Genomic DNA, 23304 nt, shown 5'->3' with positions numbered 1-23304 from the left:
ATGAAAGTACAAGTAAAAAGTAAGTAAGTAAGTAATACATATATCTGCATGTATGCATATATGCACATATGTACTGTGTACTATAGGCTTTTACTCAGTTACTATTTGTTTGGGTTACTTTTACTTTTACAAAAGTCATATTTTTACTTAGCCTTATTTAATAAGATTGACCTTTAGAGGCTTAATTGTATCTGTCTTTTGTCTGCTCCCAAAAAAATGTGCAATTCAAACTACCTGGAGCAGCAATGTTTAATGGTTTTATACTCAAACCAAGTGTAATAAGTACCCGTGTGCATTATTATTATTATTATTATTATTATTATAACATAGAGCTGTTATTGCTGTAGATGTGCACTGATGTCAGTTTTGTCTTCTGCACTGACTGAAACAATAAAGACCAGCATTAGTAGGCGATTACCATAAAAGGCCTAATAAAATAAAGAAACCTTTCTTCTCTCTGTCTCTCCCTCTCCTTCATACACACGCAGCCTATGGGCGTGAGTTTCCAGCCAGCAGCTCCTCCACCCCGAGCGCACACTCCCAAAATAGCAATGCGACTTCAGGAAGCCTCCGAAAAAAATGGCTGAAGCAGTTTCACCAATAACTCGACAAGTCGCGAAAGAGGATCGGGAAGACGGGACCCCGTCCGTCGATATTCGTCTCGAAGACGTCGAGGATTGTTTAATTTACGACCGGCACGGAGTCTCTGTCCCCTTCAAGAAATTATATCAAGACGGGAAATCGGTCATAATTTTCGTGCGGGTAGGGAGAAAAAAAAACTTGCTTGGCTTAACCTTGTTGATGATGAGTACAGAAAGGCTTGTCCAGCCCTGGAGTTGTATTCGTAAAAGTTATGAGAGACTCACGTTGAGATGTTGAGGGCATCCATTTAGGTTAACAGGTGAGATTCAGCCTTGACTGGACAGATGCTCTGACAGCTTCCACTGCTGTGACGGCCATGGAGGAGCTGAGAGATCCTGTCTATAGGTGAAGACAGATGGTCGCTTAGGTGCAAGATCAGAGCTCTAAAAAAGCAATGTAGACTTAATAAAATATCACCACAGCATTTTATTACATATTGTGTGTTTGTGTGTGTGTCCCCCTGCAGAACTTCCTGTGCTACAGCTGTGAAGAATATGTGGAAGATTTGAGCAAAATCCCTAAAGAAGCCCTGGAGGTATGTCCTGATCTATGACTGGGAGTGCAGCAGACAGAGGCGGGCAGAGCTGCAGTGGTGGAATGTAACTCAGAACATGTACTTGACTACTGTATCTGAGTACACGTCTGAGGTTCTTGTATTTGAAATCTTTTTTTTTTCATAACCAAAAGAGTAGTACATTTGAAGACAGGCAGTTTTTCTGACATGTTCAGAGAGGAGTGTGAAGAAGTGTAAAATGATATAATCTCACTCCCTCTCCGTTAATGTTGAGCTAATAATTCAGCTTAGGCTTCCTTATTTAATCATTACTTAAGAATATATAAATAAAGACATTTTATATGCTGCCTAATATATATAAAGCTGCGTAACTCCCACAGAGTCACTCCCTTTGTTGTAGACTTTTGGCTTTTTCACTTTGCTGGCCTTTGATATGCACAACATTTCTACACAATAAAGGACAGGAAAGCATAATGTGACCTCTTCAAAAACCCTTGGATTAGCAGGAGGATGCATTGTCACAAAACAGAAAACCAGTTGTTTATCTCATGAGAAGATGACTTTGATGATTAAGTAATGAAACTTTAAACATCTACAGCAGTAAAATACAACATACAAATTAAGTCAGCAGTAATACAAGTCCCAAAGCGTCATATATAATGTTAAAACATTTACAGAGACCATAGCTCTGCATAATTGGTACTTTCGATACTTCAGGTACATTTTGCCAGTAATACTTAGGCCTTAATACTTTTGCTTGATTTTAGTTTCCATGCAGAACTTTTACCTAATGTTGTATTTACAATGTGGTATTATTACTTTATTAAAGTGAACGATCTGCTTCTAACACCAATGACAGTTTTAAACGCAAATCAGTAATAATACCTTGCGTAGGTGTGAATCTAAATGACTATTTGCTGTGTGTTGTCGCAGGACGCCGACATTCGACTGGTCGTGATCGGTCAGGCTGCTCACTATCATATAGAGGTAACTTGTGTTCTGATTCTCGTGCATTAATTGAGCCACACATGTTCATTTTATGCTGATATAGTTTCCCTTCTCATCCAGCCGTTCTGCTCACTGACGGGGTATCCTTATGAAATATACGTGGACCCTGAGAGGAGCGTTTATCAGAAGCTCGGGATGAAGAGGGAGGAGAAGTTTAATGACTCAGGTACCGCAATAACAATATGAGGGCCTAAAAACAGCATGTTCTGACACGGTGATTAATGGAAATCCTCCTGTGTGTGTGTGTATGTGTGTGTGTGTGTGTGTGTGTTTCAGCCAACCGTAGTCCCCACGTGAAGTCTGGTATGTTTATGGGACAACTAAAGAGTATATGGAGGGCCATGACCAGCCCCGTATTTGACTTCCAGGGTGATCTACATCAGCAAGGTGGAGCCCTCATTGCAGGACCAGGTACGCTCTCTCTCTCTCTCTCTCTCTCTCTATCTCACACTCAATCTTAATTTCTCTATCTTTGCCTCCATTGTGTGACCTTGCTCTTTTTTTTTCCAACATGCAGGCCCTCGCGTTCATTTTTACCATTGTGACACAAACCGCCTGGACCACATGCCCATTAACTGGCTCCTGCAGCTCGCCGGAGTTCAACAGACTCTGGACTTCAGCGATAAGCCAAAGATCATCGATGTGTAGCGAGCTGGCCGCCTGGGAGCATGCTTCGCCCCAGATCTGTTACTGTCACATATGCAGGGATGCACACGTTTGTACATTCTCTTGAACATTTGCTTGAACATGAGGGAAAGAATGAGTGATGTGCAGCCGGGTTACATGACTACATGAGTAGTACACTACATAGTTTTTTTGTTTAATATTCTACATTTTCTACCTTTTTCTATCAGCGTCATCATATCGCTGGGTCTTACGTTGTGTCTGTAACAAGATGGTTGCTTGGTGATTATTTATGAATACTTTATAACTGATGCACTGCTGTTAGTAATTGGCTGTATCACAGTCTTCTTTTAATATCCACACTGGTTTTAAAAGACCGAATGATATATCGTTGATACTGGCCTATCACAGATATATATCGGTAACAGTGTATTTGTTTTCTGATAAACACTGACATGAAAGTCTGCACTTTGTTGGGAGATTATGGTGCAGAAAGAAAGTGCTATTGATCTTGTTTGGCTCCCTGATATCATGTATCAGTCGGGCTCTATTCTACAAGTTAGGAGTATGACAGTATTTCAGATTGCTTCCAAATATTGTTATTTTAAAAACTGATTACTCTGCCAATTTGTAACGTATTTATTTATTTCTTTGACTGTATTTTATTGCCCTTTTCATGGCTTTAGTTAGAACTCTTCTTATGTCTGGCTATTTAAAGGGGCTCTGACGCTTCCCACTGCATCGTTTATTTGAGCGGACGCCATCACGTTGCATATCTGCTCACATATGACCAATAAAGACCTAAGTGAAAAACGTTAATTGCTGCACGTTGTTCCACAGAGCCCCTTTAACACTGGCGCGACAGCACGTGTGGTTGTGTGTTAAAGAGGCACTTAAGCCAAGACTCCATGCACTTTATTGTATTTGATTTCACGTGTCAAATTCTGTGAAACTGAAACCAGAATACTGCACATTTTTCCTGCTTTTAGCCTTTTTTGGGGTATTTTGTCTTCGTCAGTCGACACCACAATGCATCGCAGAAGATTGCCTTCCAGTGTATCGCTGCAGAATCGCGATACCATCGTCATCTTGGGGCAATATTATCGTGATTGCATGGTGTGTGTGACAGATTCCAACCCGTGCCATAAAATTAGTGTGTTTGCCTTTTTCTTGGCTCTATTTGTTTTGTGTCATTGCTGCCCAGCATACACTCAAGTCATAGTACAGTCATATCAGCACTGGGCTTACATGCCCGCCCCCATATGTTATTTAGATAGAGAACAGTGAAGGGTGGGCACTGGACAGATAATCCTGAAACGTCACATGCAGGGGGGATTCAGACAGCAGAGGAACCTGCCCCTGCTCACAGACGTCACCACCACCGGAGAGGCTGGGAGCAGGCAGCCTAACCTCGGCTGACACATATACAGCAAACATACGCAGATACCGAGCATCGGCGGCGGCGGCGGCGCAGAGAGGGCCAGACATGCCATAGAGACACAGCGGCGGAACGGGGACGAGCCGCCGCAGTGCGAGGCGGAGGAGGTCGGCTGCAGCTGAACGTCCACCGCGCAGCCCTGAGGAGAAAATATGAAGCGCAAGAGCGAGAGGAGACGAGCCGAGTCGAGGAAAAAGCGCTGTGCAGCTCACAACAGCTCGGAGGCGGCGCCAAACTCTGATATTTACATTGAGATAACAGGTAAGAAGGGTCTGCAAGGATGAACCCGCTCAACTTTAAGCCTAGTTGGCAATATGTGCAGACGTACACGGGCGGACTGCGCATGCACATCCCTGCTTTTTTATTTATTTATTTATTTTTTTTTAATATCCAGGGTGTGTGAAAGTCTTTGATTATTTTTGCAGCTTTTGACCTAATATGGCGACACCGTCTGTCCTTTTACTGTAAATGCGCTAAGTTTGCGTCGATTTTTAAAGCCGCCCTCTGCACAATGATGCATAAAATGAGCAATGCAGTTTTGCATTTGGCGTTTATTTATTAGCGCAATAAATCACATCCGAACTTCGCTTTGTGTGCACTGTCACGTTGCATGATTTATAAATGTGTGTAGAAAGATGTATTTTTGCATTTCATGTCACAAGCATGATAGTCAGCCAGCTGTCAGGCACGTCCGATGTTCATTTTCCTGTCTTTTGGCGTTTTCCTGCTTCTTCTTGTGCATCCCTGCGCAGCTCAAATCTGAGAGGGGGAGGTTCGCCCGAGTGGAAATCACTTCTCTGATTGGCTGGGTCATCGTCCTAGCAACCGCTTGGGCAACCTTCCCAGGGCCTATCATGTGTCTCATGTTCAGGACTTTAAACTGAAATGGGAGTGGCTCGCTCTGACCGACAGGCTCTTCCTCCAATCGCGTGGCGCCCTGCATCTGTCGCAGCCAATAGCCTCCCGAGAAAGTGCGTAGGGGGAGGAGTCGGGCGGAGATCATTTTTAGCAGAGTGCGCACTTACTTACATACGAAAGTGTCCTTCGCCCACCTCGACTGGTAACTTTCTGCCCTCGACGAGCCACAACAGGAACTAAACGTTATTTTCTCGCAACCTTTTGTGTTAAACTATAGCTTTTTTATAACTTTTTTTTTAATCTTACGTGCGCAGATATCAGTGGAAGTTTTTTTTACTCAGCATGCGCAAGTCTCCGTGAAGGAAAAAAAAAATCACCCTCGTACGTTTTCTCTGCAAAAAAACGTCATGTTCAGAAGTGTTAGCAAGATGACCGCGGACGATGTCTCGTCGAGATGCATTGAGTTTATCAAGGGTGAGTAGCTTGGGAGAAAAAACAAGTTAAGAGAAGTGTTTGTGGACGAAGAGGAGATGATTTTGAGGGGGAAATTAGAGTCAACAAAAGTGTGTGTGTGCATGACAAAAGCATGTAACTGACTCTATTTTCTCGCCCTACCCCCTCCTCCTCCTCCTCCTCCTCCTCCTCCCTCCTGCAGATCAACTATATTTCGCCATACTAAAGCAGAAGATCAAGAGCACAGCCGAACGACACTGTTTCTGCATAGATGAAGAACTGGCATATGAGAAGTAAGTTCATAGTCTAAATCATAATTTGCATTTTGAACAGACTTGCATTTTTTCCCCTGCATTTTTTTAATGGGCGGGCCATGCCTGCACATGGCTTACTCAAACTACAAAACCCCAGCTTTTATTGCAGAAACCACTTATTTTTCATCATTAAACGTTTTCTATTGATTGGCTTTGAAATGCCTATTTTTGACTGATGGAAGAAATAAAATAAAAAAATCACAAAATCAAATCAATTTTATTTATACAGCCCAAAAATATGATCACAATCATATTTCCTCAGTAGGTGAAGACATCCTCTGTCCTTAGACCCTTGATTCGAGTGAGGAAAACTTGCAATATTGAGGACAAAAACTTTTTAACAGAGGGGGAAAAAATATGGATGAAGCTCAGGACGAGCCACAGAGTAGGAATCCCTCTCCCAGGACGGACAGACATGCAGTAGATGTCACATGTACAGAACAGAACAACAAAATCCCAATTTACAGATTGCATTGACAGATTATCTGATACTACTTATATGATATATGTTAAGTGTGTGGATCCAGGAGGACGACTGAGCAGGCAGAGACGTCGGCACAATAACACTACAGGCAAAGAAAAACAAATTGAAAGCACTACGTCACAAAGGTTCAGGACGTGTATGAGAGGACATGACTGACCTTTCAGAGTCATTTTTGTGCCAGTGTGGTACAAAAAAAGACCGCTTGTCTTTGCAGCATTTTGTCCTGTTCTGACCGACCCACGCCAGCATCAAATGCCTCCAAATATAGCTTTTACTCTGTCAGTGATTTCACAGTTTCAGTCTGAAGTAGCTGATTCTATCTAATGAAACCTCCCCAGAGACCGCGGCTGGCTGCATAAATAGCTTCTCTGACACTCTTTCTTCTTTTTCTTTTTTCCCTCAGCTTCTATGCGGACTTTGGTCCCCTCAACCTGGCCATGTTTTATCGCTTCTGTTGCAAGCTGACAAAGAAGCTCAAGGTAAAGTAAACCTGCTGCTCTTAATTGCACTTCCTGGTAGAAAGACTGGGAGGTATAACCCAGGTTAATCAATGTCTACTAATATGTGCAATAGGTAGGCAAAGTAAAGTGATAGGTTGTAGGTTTTTGAATGTAGATAAGCCGAGTAGCAGTGTTGACTCTCCCTGGTTTGTGTGCAACCACTGTTTATGGTCAAGGCTGTTGGACACAGACAATTCAGCCTCCTTCCTGCATTAGAGTATAACGGTTTCATGGTGATTGCAAAAACATCTTTAGCTTGAAATATCTGCTAATTGACATTCATATCAGGGATGCACAATATTGGCCGGATTTTTTTTTTTTGATAGCTTTTTATTGTTTCAGGTGAAATTATAGTGGATAAATGGAGCAGACGATATAAAGTCAACTTGCTTTCACAGCATTTACAAACTCTGACACCGTAGGTAGCTGTTCCAACCTTGAAAGTTGGTTTTGCAATCCAACATTTAAAAAAAAGAAGTTGGAGAACGAGCAGAGGAGAGGAAGACGACATGTTTCAAAAGCGTTGAGAGAGGAGGGAAGAAGTCTGCAAGTTTTAACACATATGTTATTAGAGCTATGGAATATTAAATCATTTTTGCTCAGCACATCTGAGCATTTCTTACCCTCAGGTGTGCATAGATTACAGTTTATGAACTTCTTTTAAATTACATAAATGTGAAATTATCTGGTGTCTGTACCAGCTGAGAAAAATCCATATCTTGAATCCCTAATTTGTAATCCGGTCATGATTTAATTTTCAGATTTTTAAAGTCCTTATTCTTGGGGAATTCAATTTTTTTTGTGTGGTTACTGTGAGTCAAATAGATCAATAAGGTATCACATGTCAATTCATACCGTTGCTGTTACTGTTTTTGTACAGTCCATTACACTCTCGAGGAAGAAGATTATATTTTATACCTGTGGAGATCAGAAGAAACAAGTCAACGCTGCCTACCTAATCGGCTCGTACGCAGTAAGTGGTGTACAAACTCATGTGTTTCATCTTTTAATCTGAAACAATTTCAGAAAGAGGCATGTGATGACTGGACATTTGTTTTTGAAGGTAATGAATCTAAACATGTCGCCAGAGGAGGCCTACAGTCTGCTGGTGTCCAGGAACTCAACATATATTCCATTCAGGTAACAATTCAGTGTTACTGCACATATTTCATATTTGACCAACTGAAGCATATTTTCTTTGTGGAAGACAAATTTGATAGACAAAAAGCCAAGATTATCTGATGAAAATGTTTCATAGCCTGATGTTTTTACATGCATTTTGGTTTCGGGTCAGCTTGTCAACTTTGAAAATATCACAGACGATTATATCAAAATTGAAGTCGCACTGTTGTTATTGTTCAAACTTAAACGCAACATAAGAAACCGGTTTCAGAATCACCACGCCTTGCAGACTCAAGGGCCCTGGCGCCCTGTTAACATTACCGTGACTATAAAATGTTGTTAGTTACAGAGAAGATGCCGAAGAAGACATTTGGCAAAGCATTTGAGAACAGGTTGTGCGAGACGGCAGTTGGCGTCCTTGCCAGAGAAATATGTAAAGGGTGGAGGTAAAGGTGAGTCTGTTGTGCTGATAAACACGACCAGTTTAAGTAAATGTTTTTACATTTTATGTTACAGAGATGCTTCGTTTGGAACCTGCATGTACAATCTGAACATCCTGGATTGCCTTCGGGCCGTTCACAAGGTATGTCATTTTTAAGATTGAGTTCTTTATTTTTCTTTGTTGCTGTGTCATGCTCGAAATTAAATTAACTCCCTCCCCACCATGTACCAGGCACTGCAGTACGGCTGGCTTGACTTCTCCAACTTTGATGTGGAAGAATATGAGCACTATGAGAGAGCAGAAAATGGAGACTTGAACTGGATCATTCCAGGAAAGTTCCTTGCATTCAGCGGGCCTCATCCAAAAAGCAAAATAGAGAATGGTAAGTGAAATGTGCCTTAAGTTTCTGTTAAAAAAAAAATCTCCATTTTAACAGCTCCTACACTCACAATAATGTTTTTTCTGTTACCTCAGGGTACCCTTTGCACGCTCCTGAGGCCTACATCCCATACTTCAGGAATCATAACGTCACCGCTGTCGTGCGACTCAATAAGAAGATGTACGATGCCAGGCGTTTCACGGAGTCTGGGTTTGAGCATCACGACCTGTTCTTTGTGGACGGGAGTACACCGAATGACTCCATCGTCAGGAAGTTCCTCAACATTTGTGAGAATGCTGAGGGAGCCATTGCTGTCCACTGCAAAGGTCAGTTTTCTAACCTACAATGACAAATACATTGTTGAAAGACACACGTGTAGTTGTCTGTACAAACTATGCTCATTATCAGGTTTCTTGCAAAATTTTGACACAGTGGCAACTTTTCTTCCTTTCAGCGGGTCTGGGGAGAACTGGCACTCTGATTGGCTGCTATATGATGAAACATTACCGACTGACTGCTGCAGAGGCCATCGCCTGGATACGGATCTGCCGACCAGGGTCTATCATTGGACCTCAGCAGAACTTTGTTGAAGAGTAGGTGTTCACTGTAGCAAGACTTTGACCACATCACTGATCTCAAAGTATTTCTCTATAATTAAGGGTTGTCAGAAGTATTGATAATTTGTCAATACATGTGTGCAGGTTGTCAATTTTAAAAAGGAGAAAAAATATAGTATTTTGTTTCATGCTAGTGTTCTAGCCAAGTAAAACGATGTGATAGACAGTCTGATCAAAAGAGAAATTTTGAAATCTTTAAGTGAAATAAACAAATTGCATTTCATTGTAGGACCACATCATGTATAGAAATAGATAGAATTACTTTATTGATCCCAGACTGGGAAATTATTTAATGTATAATTAAAATATGCTTATAAAGAAAATAGGATTTCTTTCTTTTCTGTGTCATTGGACCATCATGTAATTCATAATTGTGGTAGTGGTGGTTTTACAAGAAAAAACTTTTTTATTTTGTGGTTTGTTTAAATTTCAGGAAGCAGAATAGTCTGTGGGCAGAGGGAGATATTTTCCGGGAGAAGATGCAGAATGAACGAGAAAATGGCAAGATGGCTGTGACCAGGATCCTGTCGGGAGTGGATGACATAACCATCAACGGAAGCAACAAAAACAGGCCGTCCAAGAAAGAAGAAATGGAACTGGTGAGTTTGAAATGCAGACATTTTCAGCATGTTTTTATTTAATGAAGCTGGAAATGTGCACACAGGACTTTGTCCAGTCATTGTCTTTTGTATGTTTTTTACAGTATAATGATGAAGAGGAGAGAAATGGTCTGACACAAGGAGATAAACTGCGTGCCCTGAAGAGCAAGCGGCAGTCCAGATCATCCACAGGCTCACTATCGTAAGTTCCCAGGCAGCCTGCGAGTCTCTTCATGCGTCACGCCGTCGTGTTGTAGTACTTTAAAATGAGCAGTGGCACTCCTCGGATCATTACACACATACAGTAATGTTTTTCAAATCATAACTACCATATGATTTGAATAATTATGACTTCATAATGACCAAGAAGTGACCTCGTAGGTTTTTTCGTTAAGTTTATCATTTCATCCTTAAATCATAATTCATTTAGGAATTGAGGAACCAGGCAGTATCTCTCTCCTCCTCCCTGTCTGTGACATATAATTAAGAATTCCTTTTTTAATTCAATAACTCTGTTTCTTTTTGTCCTTCAGGTTCTTTTCAATTTATGTCATCACATGCAGATCAAGTGTAATATAAGTCATTCCATTTTCGTCTGTAATCAGTGAGTGATGAGGGTGAACAAGAAGTCAACGCTGTAGCGGGCCAAATATTATAAGGCACAGAGTGAATAACAAAGTTGTTTGGGGGGTTGGAATAGAGTTACCTGACACACAATCTTCCAGAAAAACTTTTTGTAAAGGGCTGGATTTAGTAAGGCACAAAAAATGTGTAAGTTAAAGATGATGTCTGTTCATTTGTTTGACTGCATGTTTGGTAATCTGCCAACTGTCTTGTTACTTTTTAAAAGTTTAAAAATAAGTGAAGTGCAGTAGAAAGGCCAAATCAATATGGGATTTCATAGTCACTCAGTAATCAAGTGACTTTAATTAATTAATTAAGCCAATCATTTAGCCAATAGAACACTGTAAAATAAATCAAGTTAATAGATTAGATAACACAGTTTGGTTTGCATTTTTATTTAAGAAAAAACTGCAGATGTGCGAAAGTTGAGGACTACAATGTCCATAGCACCTCCTAGCACACATTCCTCTGTAAATGTGGGTAATAAAAGGTAAAGTACACTTTTGTTAGGCTAAGTCCATGTGACAGAAGAAGCTCCTTGTTTTATCTTGGCTGAGAGGAGGCATTCTCCTGTTCGGATTTACGATGTTGTGCATCACGTTCAAGCGCCTCCACGTTTGTTTGTGTTGCCATCATTCAAATTTTCTGCCTGCATCTCTCCCGTGAGGGAGGATGCAAAGCATTGTCTAAAAATGACACAAAAAAAAAATCATGATTAAGAGTGTGACTTGTGAAACAACGAAATAAATGACAGAGCATGATTTGAAACTAAAGATGACTGGATATGTATCGTTAACTCAGACTGACCTACCTAATACTAGAGCTCTATGATGATCTAATCAAGATTGTACAGACAGACACACTACATTAAAAAACAGACATTGATTGTGTTTCAGTTTGGAAGGGAACTAGAGAGTCAATCAATTCAGGACTATGATGGCTGTTTAGATATAGAACATTCAGTCAGTGTAACCAACATCAACAGTTACTCTTTCACTGGAGGTCTGAGTTCTGCAGTGGTAGATGCGCATTCTCAGCTTGGCAGGTGTCAAAACTGAAACTGACTCATCTTTTGAAATAAAAGAAAACGATAAGTTAAAAAAACGTGGAGTTAAACAGTAACAAATTAAACTCCAAAAAATGGGGTTTCTAATAAAAGTCCTTATACCTTTGCAGACTTATTTCAGTCTTGCTTTGTGCATGTTTATGTGTGGATCAAGCATTAGACTTGCCAGCTCTCTTTGCTACCCTGTTGTTTCCTAAATAAAGTCCACTTCATTTGTGCCTATGTAAATCAAGCCCTGGGAGGTTGGGTGTCAGCATGGCTGAGGATGGTTGACCGGCCGCTGCCAATGTACCCATATGGCTTTGGCTTTTGTTGTCCCATGTCAGGAAGGTGGTAGCGTTCTGCTGCAGCCTCATGGGCACGGCGTGGCCGATGTGTTGCCTGCCGTTCAAAAGATAGCAGAGACAGGCAGAGAAAGAGAGGGGGAGAGGAAAAACAGAGAGAGGATGTGAGGTTTTGTATAATGGAGGTAAGTGCATGTCACTTCCTTTCTAGCTGACATCCTCTTCCTGTAGAAATGGTTTGCTGTGCCAGTGAATGGTATGGCTGACTTGACGTTTTATTTTGTTTCTTTTTCCTTTTTTTTCTCTGGATGACTATGGTGTGAAGTGGAGATGCATTTAGTGGATGCAGTACATTTACACGCCTTTTCATTATCTGCCTCTCATGGACACACTGAGCTGTTTGGTGGCGATATCGAGGCTTATCCGAGATATTCCCCGAGTTACAGTGAAGCTCTCGAGTTGAGCCTGCTGTACTTGTTAGCAACAGCACCGATTATTCAACTAATCACGGTTTTTGCGCAAGATCTGGATTAGTTGAATTAAAGGTTTTAGTGCTTGGCTTGCACTACTGACTTGGCACTTCTGAAAAATAAATGGTACTAAGGCCAACTGGGTCCAGTTTAATAAAGCTCACTTGCCTGCTCAACCACTTAAACTGTAGGTGAAAAATGATACTTTGGTGTTCGAATCATCTTTGACTGAGGTGTTTAATGACTTTAATTAGCTGCTTTAGCGGTTTTGTTGGGATGGTAAATTCCTCCTGATCCTCATCCTAATACAAAGGATATAAAACGACATACGTGAGGACGTAGTGAGACGACAGTGGGTGATTATCTGTTCTAAGGAGGGAGTCGAGGCAGAAGGGAGATTTGCTTGCACTTCAGGCCATATGCCTTATCAGCGTTGCTACACAAACATCTAACTTCCAGCTGAACATCACCATCTGGCTCCATTGTTTGTTTTATTATGTAACACAGAAATGCATGTTGAATTCCGGCGACGATTAGAGCGAAGAGTGTATATGAGAAACTTTTCATCTTCTCTGCCTTTTTTCATGCATGGCGACGGGCATGAGACCCTTGGACACACACGCATGGACATGCCTCTATGTTTGTGTCTAACATGTAATTAATGTTGGGCCGGATTCATTGTCGATTGCCTGTTGTTTTTCCATTGCTTCTGTGACTGGATCAGCGTACACGTACCATCCGAGCTTTGTTTACTCCTTCACGTTTCCGTCTTTGCCAGCTCCTTTATTAAATGGGCTGTTTTTGGGGAATGAAATTTGTTAATGAATATTTAAACATTTGTAAGAGTTGTGCATGTTTACATGAATAAAGTAATTTTTCAGAGCTTAACCAACATATTGGCAGGCTGGTATTAACCATTAAGCTTAATTATCAGTATATTATCAGCTTTTTAGACTCAAATATCGTAATCTACTCCAAAATTTCCCATATCTGTCGGGTTCTGAGTATATAGCAAAGTGCAAACACATCAGAGCAAGTGAATAACAAAAGCTTGCTGACTGGCACTGTAGGATGCAAGGCTCTGTGAAGGTATTTCATCTTATCCAGTCCCAATGGAAAAGCAGAACATCAGAGGCATTGTGTCCTGCCTGGACGTCTCTTGTCTCTCCTTCCTTTTTTTCCCCTCCTTTTTTTTTCTGTTTGCTCTTGTTGTTGGATTTGTCCTCCTTTCAGATGGCTGGTAGCCATGCTGCTCTCCTCCCTGTGTAGCCTTGCCCTGTGGTGGATATTGTATGGCTTCCCTTCTTCCATCCTGCATTTCTGTATAGACGGGTTAGGATTTCAATGAGTGCTGCCGCCCGTCAGCCCCCCAAAAACCTGTCCTGCCCCCCCTTCTGGAGCTCTAACTGAGAATGCTGTAAGTGAGACCTCAGTCTCTTTTTAATTCCCAAACCAAATCAGAAATTTGTTCAAAATCATCCTCTTGTTACTTTACTCTTTCTGCAAGCACAGATGAGCAGAGCCAGTTGTAAATCATCACAGGCTCCTGCCGAGTCATTGTCACCATTTTCTGTACATATTGATTTTTGTCCTCCTGTTCCCATCACCCTGTCATATTTAAACATCATGCTTTGCTGGTTTTTGTGTTGACTGCAGTGCTAAATGTTAAAATTAAACCCTACAGTTTAAGCCTTCTTGATGAATATGATAACTTAGTGAAAAGGCAAATCAAGTCGCTCTTAAGTTGTTTAGTGCCACCCTGTGCCCTCTTCTGGTACTTACTTGGCTTTACTAATCCTACCTGGCTGCTGATGCTGTGACACTGATCTGTGCACAAGTCTAACACTTGGATGTCTTAAAACAGCCTCACCCATCCTCCATACAGTCTCTGCCTCCACTCTGTCCTGTCACCTTTCTCAGATCTATCGATGTATAAAGTTTAATCACATTTTCTACTGTTGTTTCTTATGTTTTCACAGACAAGAAGAGAATAAGATTCACACCAGGTCGTCGTCACAGTCCTTGAGGTAAAGTTTGCAGTGCAGGCAGAAAACACCTTGCATGCACATTGTTCGCTTTGACATTAAACACGGTTCAGACTAATTAATAACTAATCGGTCTCCTCTGCAGCCCGGTGATCTTGCAGGCCAGCGTCAACCACTTGGCTCTGTCTGACCACTCAGACAGCAGGAAGAGGACCAGAACCTCACTGCACGCACATGGAGTAGGAGGAAGGTCAGTTGCAGGATTTTGCACTCTAATTCACAGTTAGCCCAGGTGTGCTATGTGGGAGAGCAGCACAGGAATTAAAAAGGGTGCAACTGTTTGCTCAGACAGACACACAGGCCAATGAGGTCAGTTACAGTTCTGAAGGAAAGTTGGAAAATACACTGTAATCTTCTCCAAAGATTCACTGTTCTGAATGAACACTATATGTTCATTAATTTACAATTTTGATAATTTAACAGCTGATTATTTCACAACATAAGAGCCCGACCGATACTGGAATGAACAATGAACTTAATCATCCAAAATGACATAGAGCTGAAACAAAAAATGAATGATTATAACCAGCCCCAAGCATATTTCTGCATCATGTTCTGTAAAAAGTTAATTTAAACACTTATTGAATAAGACATATGCCAACACCTATATATATCTGTGACAGGCAAATATCAGCAGATAATATTGCTGTAATTAACAATAAATTCAAATGTAACACTGTATTTAATATAAGCATATTATATTTAATATAAGCATTCTATCCATGAGAAAACTGGAACTGGTTGAGTATTTTTAATTTCAGCTGTAACTCTGGTCTTTATCAATAAATGGAATTTATCCCCAAAAGTTAATTAATTGTCATTAACTGTATACCAATTATCAAGCTCTCAATGGTCTTTCTTTCTTCTTTTTTTTTAACCTTTTTTAAGTATTTCCTATTCATTAAGTTTTCCAGGACTGTGCTGCAATGATGCAATATCCAGTACATGTCACTGTTTTGATGTGTTTTTTATGTGAAGTTGACAAACTGAAACGCAACCAAGAGGCTATAGCCACTCATGGGTTAGTGTGGAGTCAATTAACAGCTTCCCTTCTCTCTGCCAGCTCCCTGTGCCACACCAGACTGGTCAGGTCCCTAGGCAACTTGCATGTAGTGGCTGGCGACAGAGACCCAATGTGTTGTGAGCCATGTGGCAGCCATAGAGACACAGCCAGTGCCACAGCCAACACAGGCACTCTCAACAACTTAAACATGGCACAGGTCCACCTGCAGGCAAGCTCCCTCGGACCCACTCTCAGCCATATGGAGACTTGGGCTGCATTTGCACACAAACAGAAACCCATTTTTTACTGATCAGCTTTCTCTGAACAGATGCTCTCTATGGTGTCCAAACGGGAAAGAAATCATGTTTAAATGGTTTCTCCTTAGTGTTGGCAGCCATAGAGAAGAGCATAGCTCTGTTAAAGATGATTTCATTGGTGCCTGTGTAAATCCAGTCAAGATCCAGAGGCTCAGCATTCTTTCTCCTTTTAATGCTCAAGACAGTGGTTGTATTATAATCACTAAATGTTCTTAGGCTGGGATGCATCAACAAAATCTAATTGTGGTTTTTCCACAAATTCTTTTAAATCAGATCTTTTACGCAGGTTTAGAATGATCAACATTGGTTTTGTTAAATCAAATTTGAACAATAATGATCCGACAGTTGCAATGTTACGCACGTCTACAGTCAGGTGTCTTTGAGATAGCTGGGAGAAAAATGACTTCTTGAAGGATAAGGATCAGGTCTCAATTGAAATGCCTAAATGTTATTTTCTGATTTATGGGTTTGTTAAAGAAGAGAGATGACCTTTCCTGCTAAGTCAAACTTTTGACAAAGGTTATCAGTCTTAATGTAAACCACGATGCAACCCAGCCACAGCTCTTTAATCAGACGTTGTACTAACAATATATACGTAAATATAGCCTGACATTTTCCAGGACTAACATTCAGTAAATCTGACCTTGCTTATGCACCACTGTCAGGTTGCCAAATGAAACTGCCTCAGTCTCCTTGCTGCTCCTCTCTATATTTTTCCTTGCATGTTTTCTAAGAAAAGGGGGTTTTCAGACTATGACTGGCTATAGCTCCTCTGGACTGCTGCTCACTCTGTCCTCTGTACCACTCTGTATCAATGTCTGCCTCCTTTACTGGTGCTAATCTGTGACGAACATTTTCTCTTTCCTTCTCTTTCATACTTCTTACATGCAACAGACGCACTGTCTCCAGAGGACATAAAGCTCGCAGCTCCTTGCAAACAATTCGATTTTCCAGGCTATGGTATCTATCTCCTCTTTTCTTTCTGTGCAACCATGTTGATGGAAGTCAATGAAAGTGCGCCTTCTGCTAACACTGACTTTTTGTTTGTTCTCTTTATAGTCACTCCATACCCAAAGCTAGAGCTCCCCTACTTCGGTGAGCCTGTGGATCTCCTGAGAGGTTTTACAAGAAATCCTACTTCTATACAGCTGTAATACTCTTTCAATAGATTTTTAAGTTTTAGAAAATGGTTGGAAACAAACTTTAACCAACGTGATGTGACATGTAAAATCATTTATAGACAGCTTGATTACAAGTTATTTTACCCATAAGGCACTTTTTGGTCTTTTTATAATTTAACAAAAAATCATGAAACAAAAGTGGTAGTTTTAATCATTGTCATTCTTACTTATTGAAAAAAATGCAGTAGCAAACATCAGATTGGACCCGCAACTATCCGACTGGCATGTGAATGTGTGAATCCGTGACATTTTCTCCAAAATTGAGCACTGCGCAGCAGATATACTGGTGATATAAGATGAGGGATTCACATTTTGGTTTGATGGAGTTTGGAGTAAAAACCTGCTCCTGGATGTCGTTCGAAAAGAATTCCATCATAACAAACAATACCGCGCACATTTGTACCTCCATTCTCAGCATATGGCTTGTCTTTTATTCTTGTCATTTACTTGTGAAGCTTTTCAGCTACTGTATTTGAAGACTGTAAATATGTCAACATTTGATATACTCGGTTTGTATTTTTTAAATATTTTGTACTATGTTTGAATCATGCTATGAAATAAGTCAGCTGTCCTAACGGGGCTTTGTCTAACTCATGTTCATTATCCACTCAAGACATTAGCTTGAAGCACATAGAATCAGACTTTTTAAAATAAAATGTACTCTATGATTTCTCTGGCTGTTCTTGTGCTTTCATACACCAAAATACATTCAACACAGTTATAAAGCTGACGGTCGTCAGTGTGATGTCATGTATACAAGTTCATTAAAGTATTAAGACATTGTTTTCATGCAGAGTCAGTGAGATACCGTCCTTTTTCAGTCAGGTGAGTACGGTCGCATTTGTTGGCACAAATGCAAAAATGGGACACCCTAGTGGAGGTTTGATCTTCTGACACAGCAACCCAGAGTTCAAATTATATCTGTGGCCCTTCACTGTATGTCACCTCCCCCCTCCAGTCACTGTGGGAAACTAAATCCATCCCCCTCATATTGGATACATGTTCTTGTAGGCTTGTCAATTGAAACTTTAGAAATGTATATTCTTGGTCATAATTGCTGCTCCCATCTGCAACTGATAAGTGGACATTTTCTTTTAAACACATTCAAAGTGATGGCATGGTCACCCCCGTATGCTTGATTGCCTCAACCAGCTCATTTAAATTCCAGGCCCATCATTCCTAAAGGTTTTCCAGCAGAAAACTTTTCATAAAACCACCCAAACAGTCTTAAAAAGGCAGAACCACCTTTTATGCACACAGATGAGGCAAATTTATAGAACATGCACGCCGCACATGCTAAAAGCTTGCATGTACATCTCAGTGAATTAAAGTTTTTAGGGAGTGACTCTGCAGCTGTAACACTAAGGCATGAAAAGACCCCCAAAAAATTTAAATGGCTTCAAGAATCATGTTACCTTCAGAAGAATAAAGAACAGATCCAAGGTAAATTTGCAAAAGCATTTATTCTCCAGGAATCAAATGCTGAACAGTGCCGTTGGTGCGATAGAACAAACTAAATCAAGTACAATAAAACCCCAAACCTTAAGAACAGCAGAAACATGAACAGTTTTCTTTTTTCTTAGCAAGTGTCAAGTGCCACCATTATTCCCTGCAGGAGTTTCAAAAAGGCAATCAAGTCATCTTCCTGCTGATAGTGCCGGGAAGTCCTCCGGGTCATCTGGGTTAGGAGCCAGCTCGTCGTCCTGCTGTAGGGAGAACACACAAACACTTAATGGTATAAAAAACTCAAAAGGCTGAATCATTGTCAGATAATGCAATATGAGATGCTCTTTTAGAGAGCATAATGTTTTTTGGACCGGTCCAAGTCAGTCCTAAATAAGGTGCCTGTGTGTAGATTTGTCGTTTGTGCCTACTCGTCGTGCCTCTGACCAAGTCACAAGTCCTTTTCACTTCCACACTCAAGTTATTTTCTGTTAAGCTGCAAGTCATCAAAACGGTTATCTTGGCGAACAAAGAGTCGAGAACCTACCCTCTCCATTATTGGTTTGGCTCTCTCTGGACGACTAGTTGGACCACCTCTTGCTCCCCTTCCCCGACCCCCGCGGCTGGGGCGTCCAAGACTCCCGAAATTGATGTCCAGAAGGCAGGTGATGTCGTTCACAGACTTGCGGAGGAAGTGGCTGTCATCGTCCATGTCCTCCACCGTCCCCTTGATTTTCTTAAAGATTAGAGACAAACAGTTGCAGCAAAACACATCATCTCCATCTTAAAACGCTGGTAAAGAGGAAAGCTTGTCAAAAGGCCTGCAGAAATATTTAAGTGCCCATCACAGTACAGAAAGTTTTCCTAAAACACATCTGTATGTTAGTTAAGAGTCACTGTAGGATGAGGCTAACACTACTTGACTCACAGTTCCACTGTCATCAGGGCCTCAGTTTTACCTTGTGAACAGACTCCATACAGTCTTTACATTCTCACCTCCAGGTGCTTTGACTCGTGGATGACCTTGGCTTTAGAAGGAATTTGGTCCTCTGCTTTGCGGATATTAAACTCCGCCTTGGGGCGACTCGTCTCCTGCATGGCCTTCCACTCGTCCAGGCTCATCTCCATGGCAACCTGGACCACCATCTCTCCATCCTCATCCATTGCTCTGAATCATAATAGGGGGCAGATTAAGTCAGTCTACTATATTTTGCCTTTTATTAGATCTTGAAAAGTTTAAGAGGCCATATTATACTTCAACTTTTTCCATTTAAATCAGCAAAATGTAAAGTTACAAGTCTAAAGTCCATCCCAAAGGGAGAAAACTGCTCCTGTTCTGCCTGAAATGCATCATTTGTGATCCAACTTTCACATCAGTAACTCATCTACATCACAGCACCACCTCTAGCCAGGTTATGACTGAGCTGAACCTCGATGTCTGCCGTTACATCTGATGTGAAAGGTCACTATACATTTTTAATGATGCAATTTGTGTTTTTTTTTCCATTTTAAAAAAGACATGCGTGTGCGTCACTCACCGGATCTGATTCTCTTCCTCCGCAGGTATTTGTGGGTCCTCAGACTTGACTGGAGCATCAGATGCCACCTCCATTAATTCACTTCAAAAACAAACGAAACATCACATTTGTGCCAAGTTTACAAGTTTTAATTGCCATGTTGTGAAGCAAAGTTCACTCACCTTGCCGTTTCCTCAACACAGCCCCAGTTCCAGGGTCCTCTGCCTCCTCTCTTCTCCTCAGGGGAGATACCTCTGATGAAGGTTACAGGAGTTGTCAATACACACGAGAGAAAAGTCACGGCATAAGCTTTTAAAACCGGTATGCTTGATGAAGAGAAACAAGGCTTACGTTCCGTTGTGTCGATCATACTCTCTCTTGCCCCTCGGGTTGAAGTTGTCCGAGCTCCTTGTGTATCCTCCTACTCCACCACCTCTAGCTCCCCTTCTGCCTCTGATCCCCCCTCTGCCCCTGAAGTCAGAGTCTACACTGTAGGAAGGCCTGCGGAGTAACCACATTAAAAGTCAAAGTTCCTGTATGCATTATTTTCTCATGACAGTAAGTGTAAAATAGCTCCACAATCCAACGGTAATCACTGTTAAAGTAGTTTGTCAGTAACCCATGTCTTTCTTCCCCCTGCTCATGCACCAATAGTGAAAAGCAGTTTTTCGGTATCCCCGCCCACTTGATCAAATCACGACAGAGAACGCCATAAAGAGGCGGTCTTGTCTACACTAATGGTCAAACAGGGACAGCTACCAATTCCAGCGCTGTCGGTGACCGCTTCCACTACCACCAGCTAAGTGAAGAAAAATTTGAAAGGAGAACGAGGCAAAGAAAAGTCATGTGGGTAGAGCCAGCGTCTTGTTATCGGAAGGTCGCTGGTTCCATTCCCCTGGTCTGCATGTCGAAGTGTCCTTGGGCAAGATGCTGAACCCCAAAACTGCTCCTGATGTGCTGGTTGGCACCTTGCACGGCAGCCAGCGGCATCAGTGTATGCATGTATGTATGAATTACTTCAAGTTGTTTTGGACAAAAGCATCTGCTAAATGCTTTAAATGTAAAATCTATGATCCGTGCATTATGTTAACATAGGGAATAGGGAGGGGACCGCTCCCTGCAAGACAGACAAAGTTAACGAAAACGACAGCCGCGCTTTACAGCAGCATTCAATCCTATGGCTGCACCCACATTTCAAACCAAACTAATGCTGTAATGTCCTGGGCAATGGTCATTTGGTTGCATCTTAGAATAAAAATAGGGACCTTAAGTGACAGGAAGTTAAGTTTCATCTATGGAAGAAAAGTCCATAATGAACAAAAAACATTTTACGTTGACCATCATTCAAATGCAAACATTTTCGTTGGGCCCCCGGCATGTGCAGACTCCGGTAAACAAATCTGCCGAGTTGGGTTTTTGGCCTCAGCATGTGTGTGAGAGAACACACATACTTGGAGATGGAGACCTCCTGTGGGTGCTCCTCTTGGTGGACCCTGCGCTCCCCAAAGGCAGCCCTCTTCATGCCCCTCTGCGCCTCCTCTTTGCCATCTCCGCCCTCCATCACCTGTCCAGGACGCACTGGCTGCTGCTTACGAGCTGAAGACAGAAGATGTAGAAGTGAGATATATATTACACACATTTTTTATTCTTTCATCACCTTTTTCCTTCTAGTTTAGTCAAAAAAAAAAAGCACAACACCTTCATCTGGGACCACATTTTATTAGTCTATAATGCAAAAAATGTCTGCTAGATGGCTCATGTCAGGAATATAAGTGTGCATTTAAGTTCATTTGCAGTTAAATTAGCATAATTTCATTTGGCTTCAGATCCCCCCCACACACACCTCTCTTCCCTCTTCCCCACCCCTCACCCCTCTTCCCCACCCTGACAGGAGGCACATGTGCTCACCAACCTCGCTGACCCTGCACCATCAGCAGCTGACAAAGCCCGAGCACACTCACCGCTCTTGGCTGCACCACCCAAATCCAGAAATCCTCACAGCTGCCAGAATAGTTTGGAGCTGGTTGTGTGTAAAAGACAAAATAGGAAACCAAAGAGAGGGAGGGGGAGGGGTGTTGAGCTCACCTGGAGCCAGGTCTTGACCATCCGACGCGAGCGGGAGGCGCCTGTCCTTCTGGGACTCCTTATGTCCAGGCTTTTTCTGCTTCTTCTTGTCCTCGTCTTCCTTCTTCTTTTTCTTCTTCTTCTCCTTCACCGTCTCCACCTGGCTCATCAAGTCGAACGGGTCGGCGTCGTCGTCCAGGAGATACCTGTTCGCCACCGCGCAGCCGAAGGCGTCCTGCAGCATGCTGGCCTGTTTTATGATGGGGGGAAAGTTAAAGCGGAGTTCAAAATCCTCAACACGAACACATCGCTGTCAAATACCAAAACAGCGAAATAAACCTCTAGCTACAACAGAGAACGAGCTGTGGACGAGTCCTCGCTGCCCCCAAACATCCAACAAACGAGCTCAGCAGCGCGTCGACACTTTTAACTGTTTGCACGTGCGGAGAGAGAGCAGACAGCCCGCCCACGAGCTCATCAACAGGCCGCTCGCTGATCAATATTCAGTGCGCACACTTGGCTCGAGTCCCGCTGCCGGTGGATTATTCTCTGCTTAGTCAGGTCGTGCTGCTCACAGTGGCACAGGGACTGAAGTCTGCCATAAATAAATAAATACAAAATTATGAAACATTCAAATATAAAACTGTATACATGAAACATTTCTACTTTCAAGATAAATCAACGAGGACAGCAAAGTTCAAGCTAAAGCTGAAATATTATTTCATGGTACAACTAGTCCTAATTAACAAACATAACTGTTAGATTAGCTAATGCTAGGCATGTAGCTGTATGATGTAAATAGCTTAAATAGATAGTTAGTTTTGGGTACTTATGGTACATTACTTGTTTGTTTGTTTGTTTTGTTTGGCAATAAAAGCTGATAATAAACTTTGGTTGTAGCACACAGAGAGCTTTAAACAATTGCATTGCTTGAGTTAGTTTCATAGCTAGCCAGGCTGTTAAGTTGTTCTGCGTGTTAGCAAGCTATTCATGTTACTTTTAGGCCACTTAGCTAGTTAGTTTAGTTAAGACTGAGTTCAATTAAGAATTTTTTTTTTTTTTTTTACGTAAACCCTTATTTACAAATAACACAACCATCGGAGGACAGTATAGCCTACTGTTAAAGTAGCTTCTACTTAAGATATCATGGATTTGTCGGGTGCAGTAACAACAAATTTAGGTTACTTAGCTTGCTAATTTTGTTTTGTTTAGTTTTGCTCTAATAAAAGCTGATAACCACTTAACTTACCTTTTAGCACAGAGAAACTTTAAACACTTAGCTTTCTGTCTAGCAAG

General features: G+C 41.6%; 3 protein-coding genes across 12 annotated transcripts; 2 read left to right on the top strand and 1 right to left on the bottom strand.

Annotated features, from left to right (window-relative positions):
* Positions 1–512: 512 nt before the first annotated feature.
* Positions 513–3956, top strand: prxl2c (peroxiredoxin like 2C). The gene is made up of 6 exons (XM_030416222.1): positions 513–762; positions 1109–1177; positions 2090–2143; positions 2225–2330; positions 2441–2575; positions 2682–3956. Exons 1-6 carry the CDS (start codon positions 580–582, stop codon positions 2810–2812), a joined length of 678 nt encoding a protein of 225 aa, XP_030272082.1. The 5' UTR covers positions 513–579; the 3' UTR covers positions 2813–3956.
* Positions 3957–4075: 119 nt separating this feature from the next.
* cdc14b (cell division cycle 14B) lies at positions 4076–17655 on the top strand. 9 transcript variants are annotated; one of them, XR_003984018.1, is made up of 16 exons: positions 4076–4487; positions 5740–5830; positions 6739–6814; positions 7716–7808; positions 7899–7975; positions 8474–8540; positions 8631–8781; positions 8874–9104; positions 9233–9371; positions 9829–9994; positions 10099–10196; positions 13672–13855; positions 14418–14465; positions 14569–14673; positions 16698–16763; positions 16863–16956. XR_003984018.1 is itself a non-coding variant. In XM_030416215.1 (16 exons), exons 1-15 carry the CDS (start codon positions 4379–4381, stop codon positions 16719–16721), a joined length of 1644 nt encoding a protein of 547 aa, XP_030272075.1. In that variant the 5' UTR covers positions 4076–4378; the 3' UTR covers positions 16722–16763; positions 16863–17655. The 9 variants fall into 9 exon arrangements, 6 of the variants coding, with proteins under 6 accessions (XP_030272075.1, XP_030272081.1, XP_030272079.1 ...); XM_030416215.1 differs by lacking the exon at positions 13672–13855 and adding an exon at positions 15547–15715 and having other exon boundaries at positions 16863–17655; XR_003984020.1 differs by lacking the exon at positions 16698–16763 and having other exon boundaries at positions 16863–17655.
* A 773-nt stretch (positions 17656–18428) lies between these two features.
* On the bottom strand, positions 18429–22422 carry LOC115581151 (intracellular hyaluronan-binding protein 4-like). Of its 2 annotated transcripts, none has more exons than XM_030416029.1 (8): positions 22030–22422; positions 21396–21540; positions 20296–20445; positions 20127–20198; positions 19966–20046; positions 19424–19595; positions 18975–19163; positions 18429–18690 (listed from the first exon to the last, which is right to left on the bottom strand). In XM_030416029.1, exons 1-8 carry the CDS (start codon positions 22250–22252, stop codon positions 18622–18624), a joined length of 1101 nt encoding a protein of 366 aa, XP_030271889.1. In that variant the 5' UTR covers positions 22253–22422; the 3' UTR covers positions 18429–18621. The 2 variants fall into 2 exon arrangements, with proteins under 2 accessions (XP_030271889.1, XP_030271891.1); XM_030416031.1 differs by having other exon boundaries at positions 18429–18687.
* Between the last annotated feature and the right edge of the window lie 882 nt (positions 22423–23304).

Source organism: Sparus aurata, chromosome 5, assembly GCF_900880675.1.
Source record: "Sparus aurata chromosome 5, fSpaAur1.1, whole genome shotgun sequence".
NCBI classification, from domain to species: domain Eukaryota; kingdom Metazoa; phylum Chordata; class Actinopteri; order Spariformes; family Sparidae; genus Sparus; species Sparus aurata.
Note: the sequence above shows the minus strand (reverse complement) of the source record. Positions and strands in the feature narration are given on the sequence as shown.

Bases quoted from the DNA above. Each gene is read 5' to 3' on its own strand.
- prxl2c (XM_030416222.1), top strand. From the start codon at position 580: ATGGCTGAAGCAGTTTCACCAATAACTCGACAAGTCGCGAAAGAGGAT. The intron at 763-1,108 runs GTAGGGAGAAAA...GTCCCCCTGCAG, and splicing joins CGGTCATAATTTTCGTGCGG to AACTTCCTGTGCTACAGCTG. The intron at 2,576-2,681 runs GTACGCTCTCTC...TCCAACATGCAG, and splicing joins AGCCCTCATTGCAGGACCAG to GCCCTCGCGTTCATTTTTAC.
- cdc14b (XM_030416215.1), top strand. From the start codon at position 4,379: ATGAAGCGCAAGAGCGAGAGGAGACGAGCCGAGTCGAGGAAAAAGCGC. The intron at 9,372-9,828 runs GTAGGTGTTCAC...TTTAAATTTCAG, and splicing joins CAGCAGAACTTTGTTGAAGA to GAAGCAGAATAGTCTGTGGG. The intron at 10,197-14,417 runs GTAAGTTCCCAG...ATGTTTTCACAG, and splicing joins TCATCCACAGGCTCACTATC to ACAAGAAGAGAATAAGATTC.
- LOC115581151 (XM_030416029.1), bottom strand. From the start codon at position 22,252: ATGCTGCAGGACGCCTTCGGCTGCGCGGTGGCGAACAGGTATCTCCTG. The intron at 19,596-19,965 runs GTGAGTGACGCA...ATTATGATTCAG, and splicing joins GAGGAAGAGAATCAGATCCG to AGCAATGGATGAGGATGGAG. The intron at 18,691-18,974 runs GTAGGTTCTCGA...TTCTCCCTACAG, and splicing joins CCAAACCAATAATGGAGAGG to CAGGACGACGAGCTGGCTCC.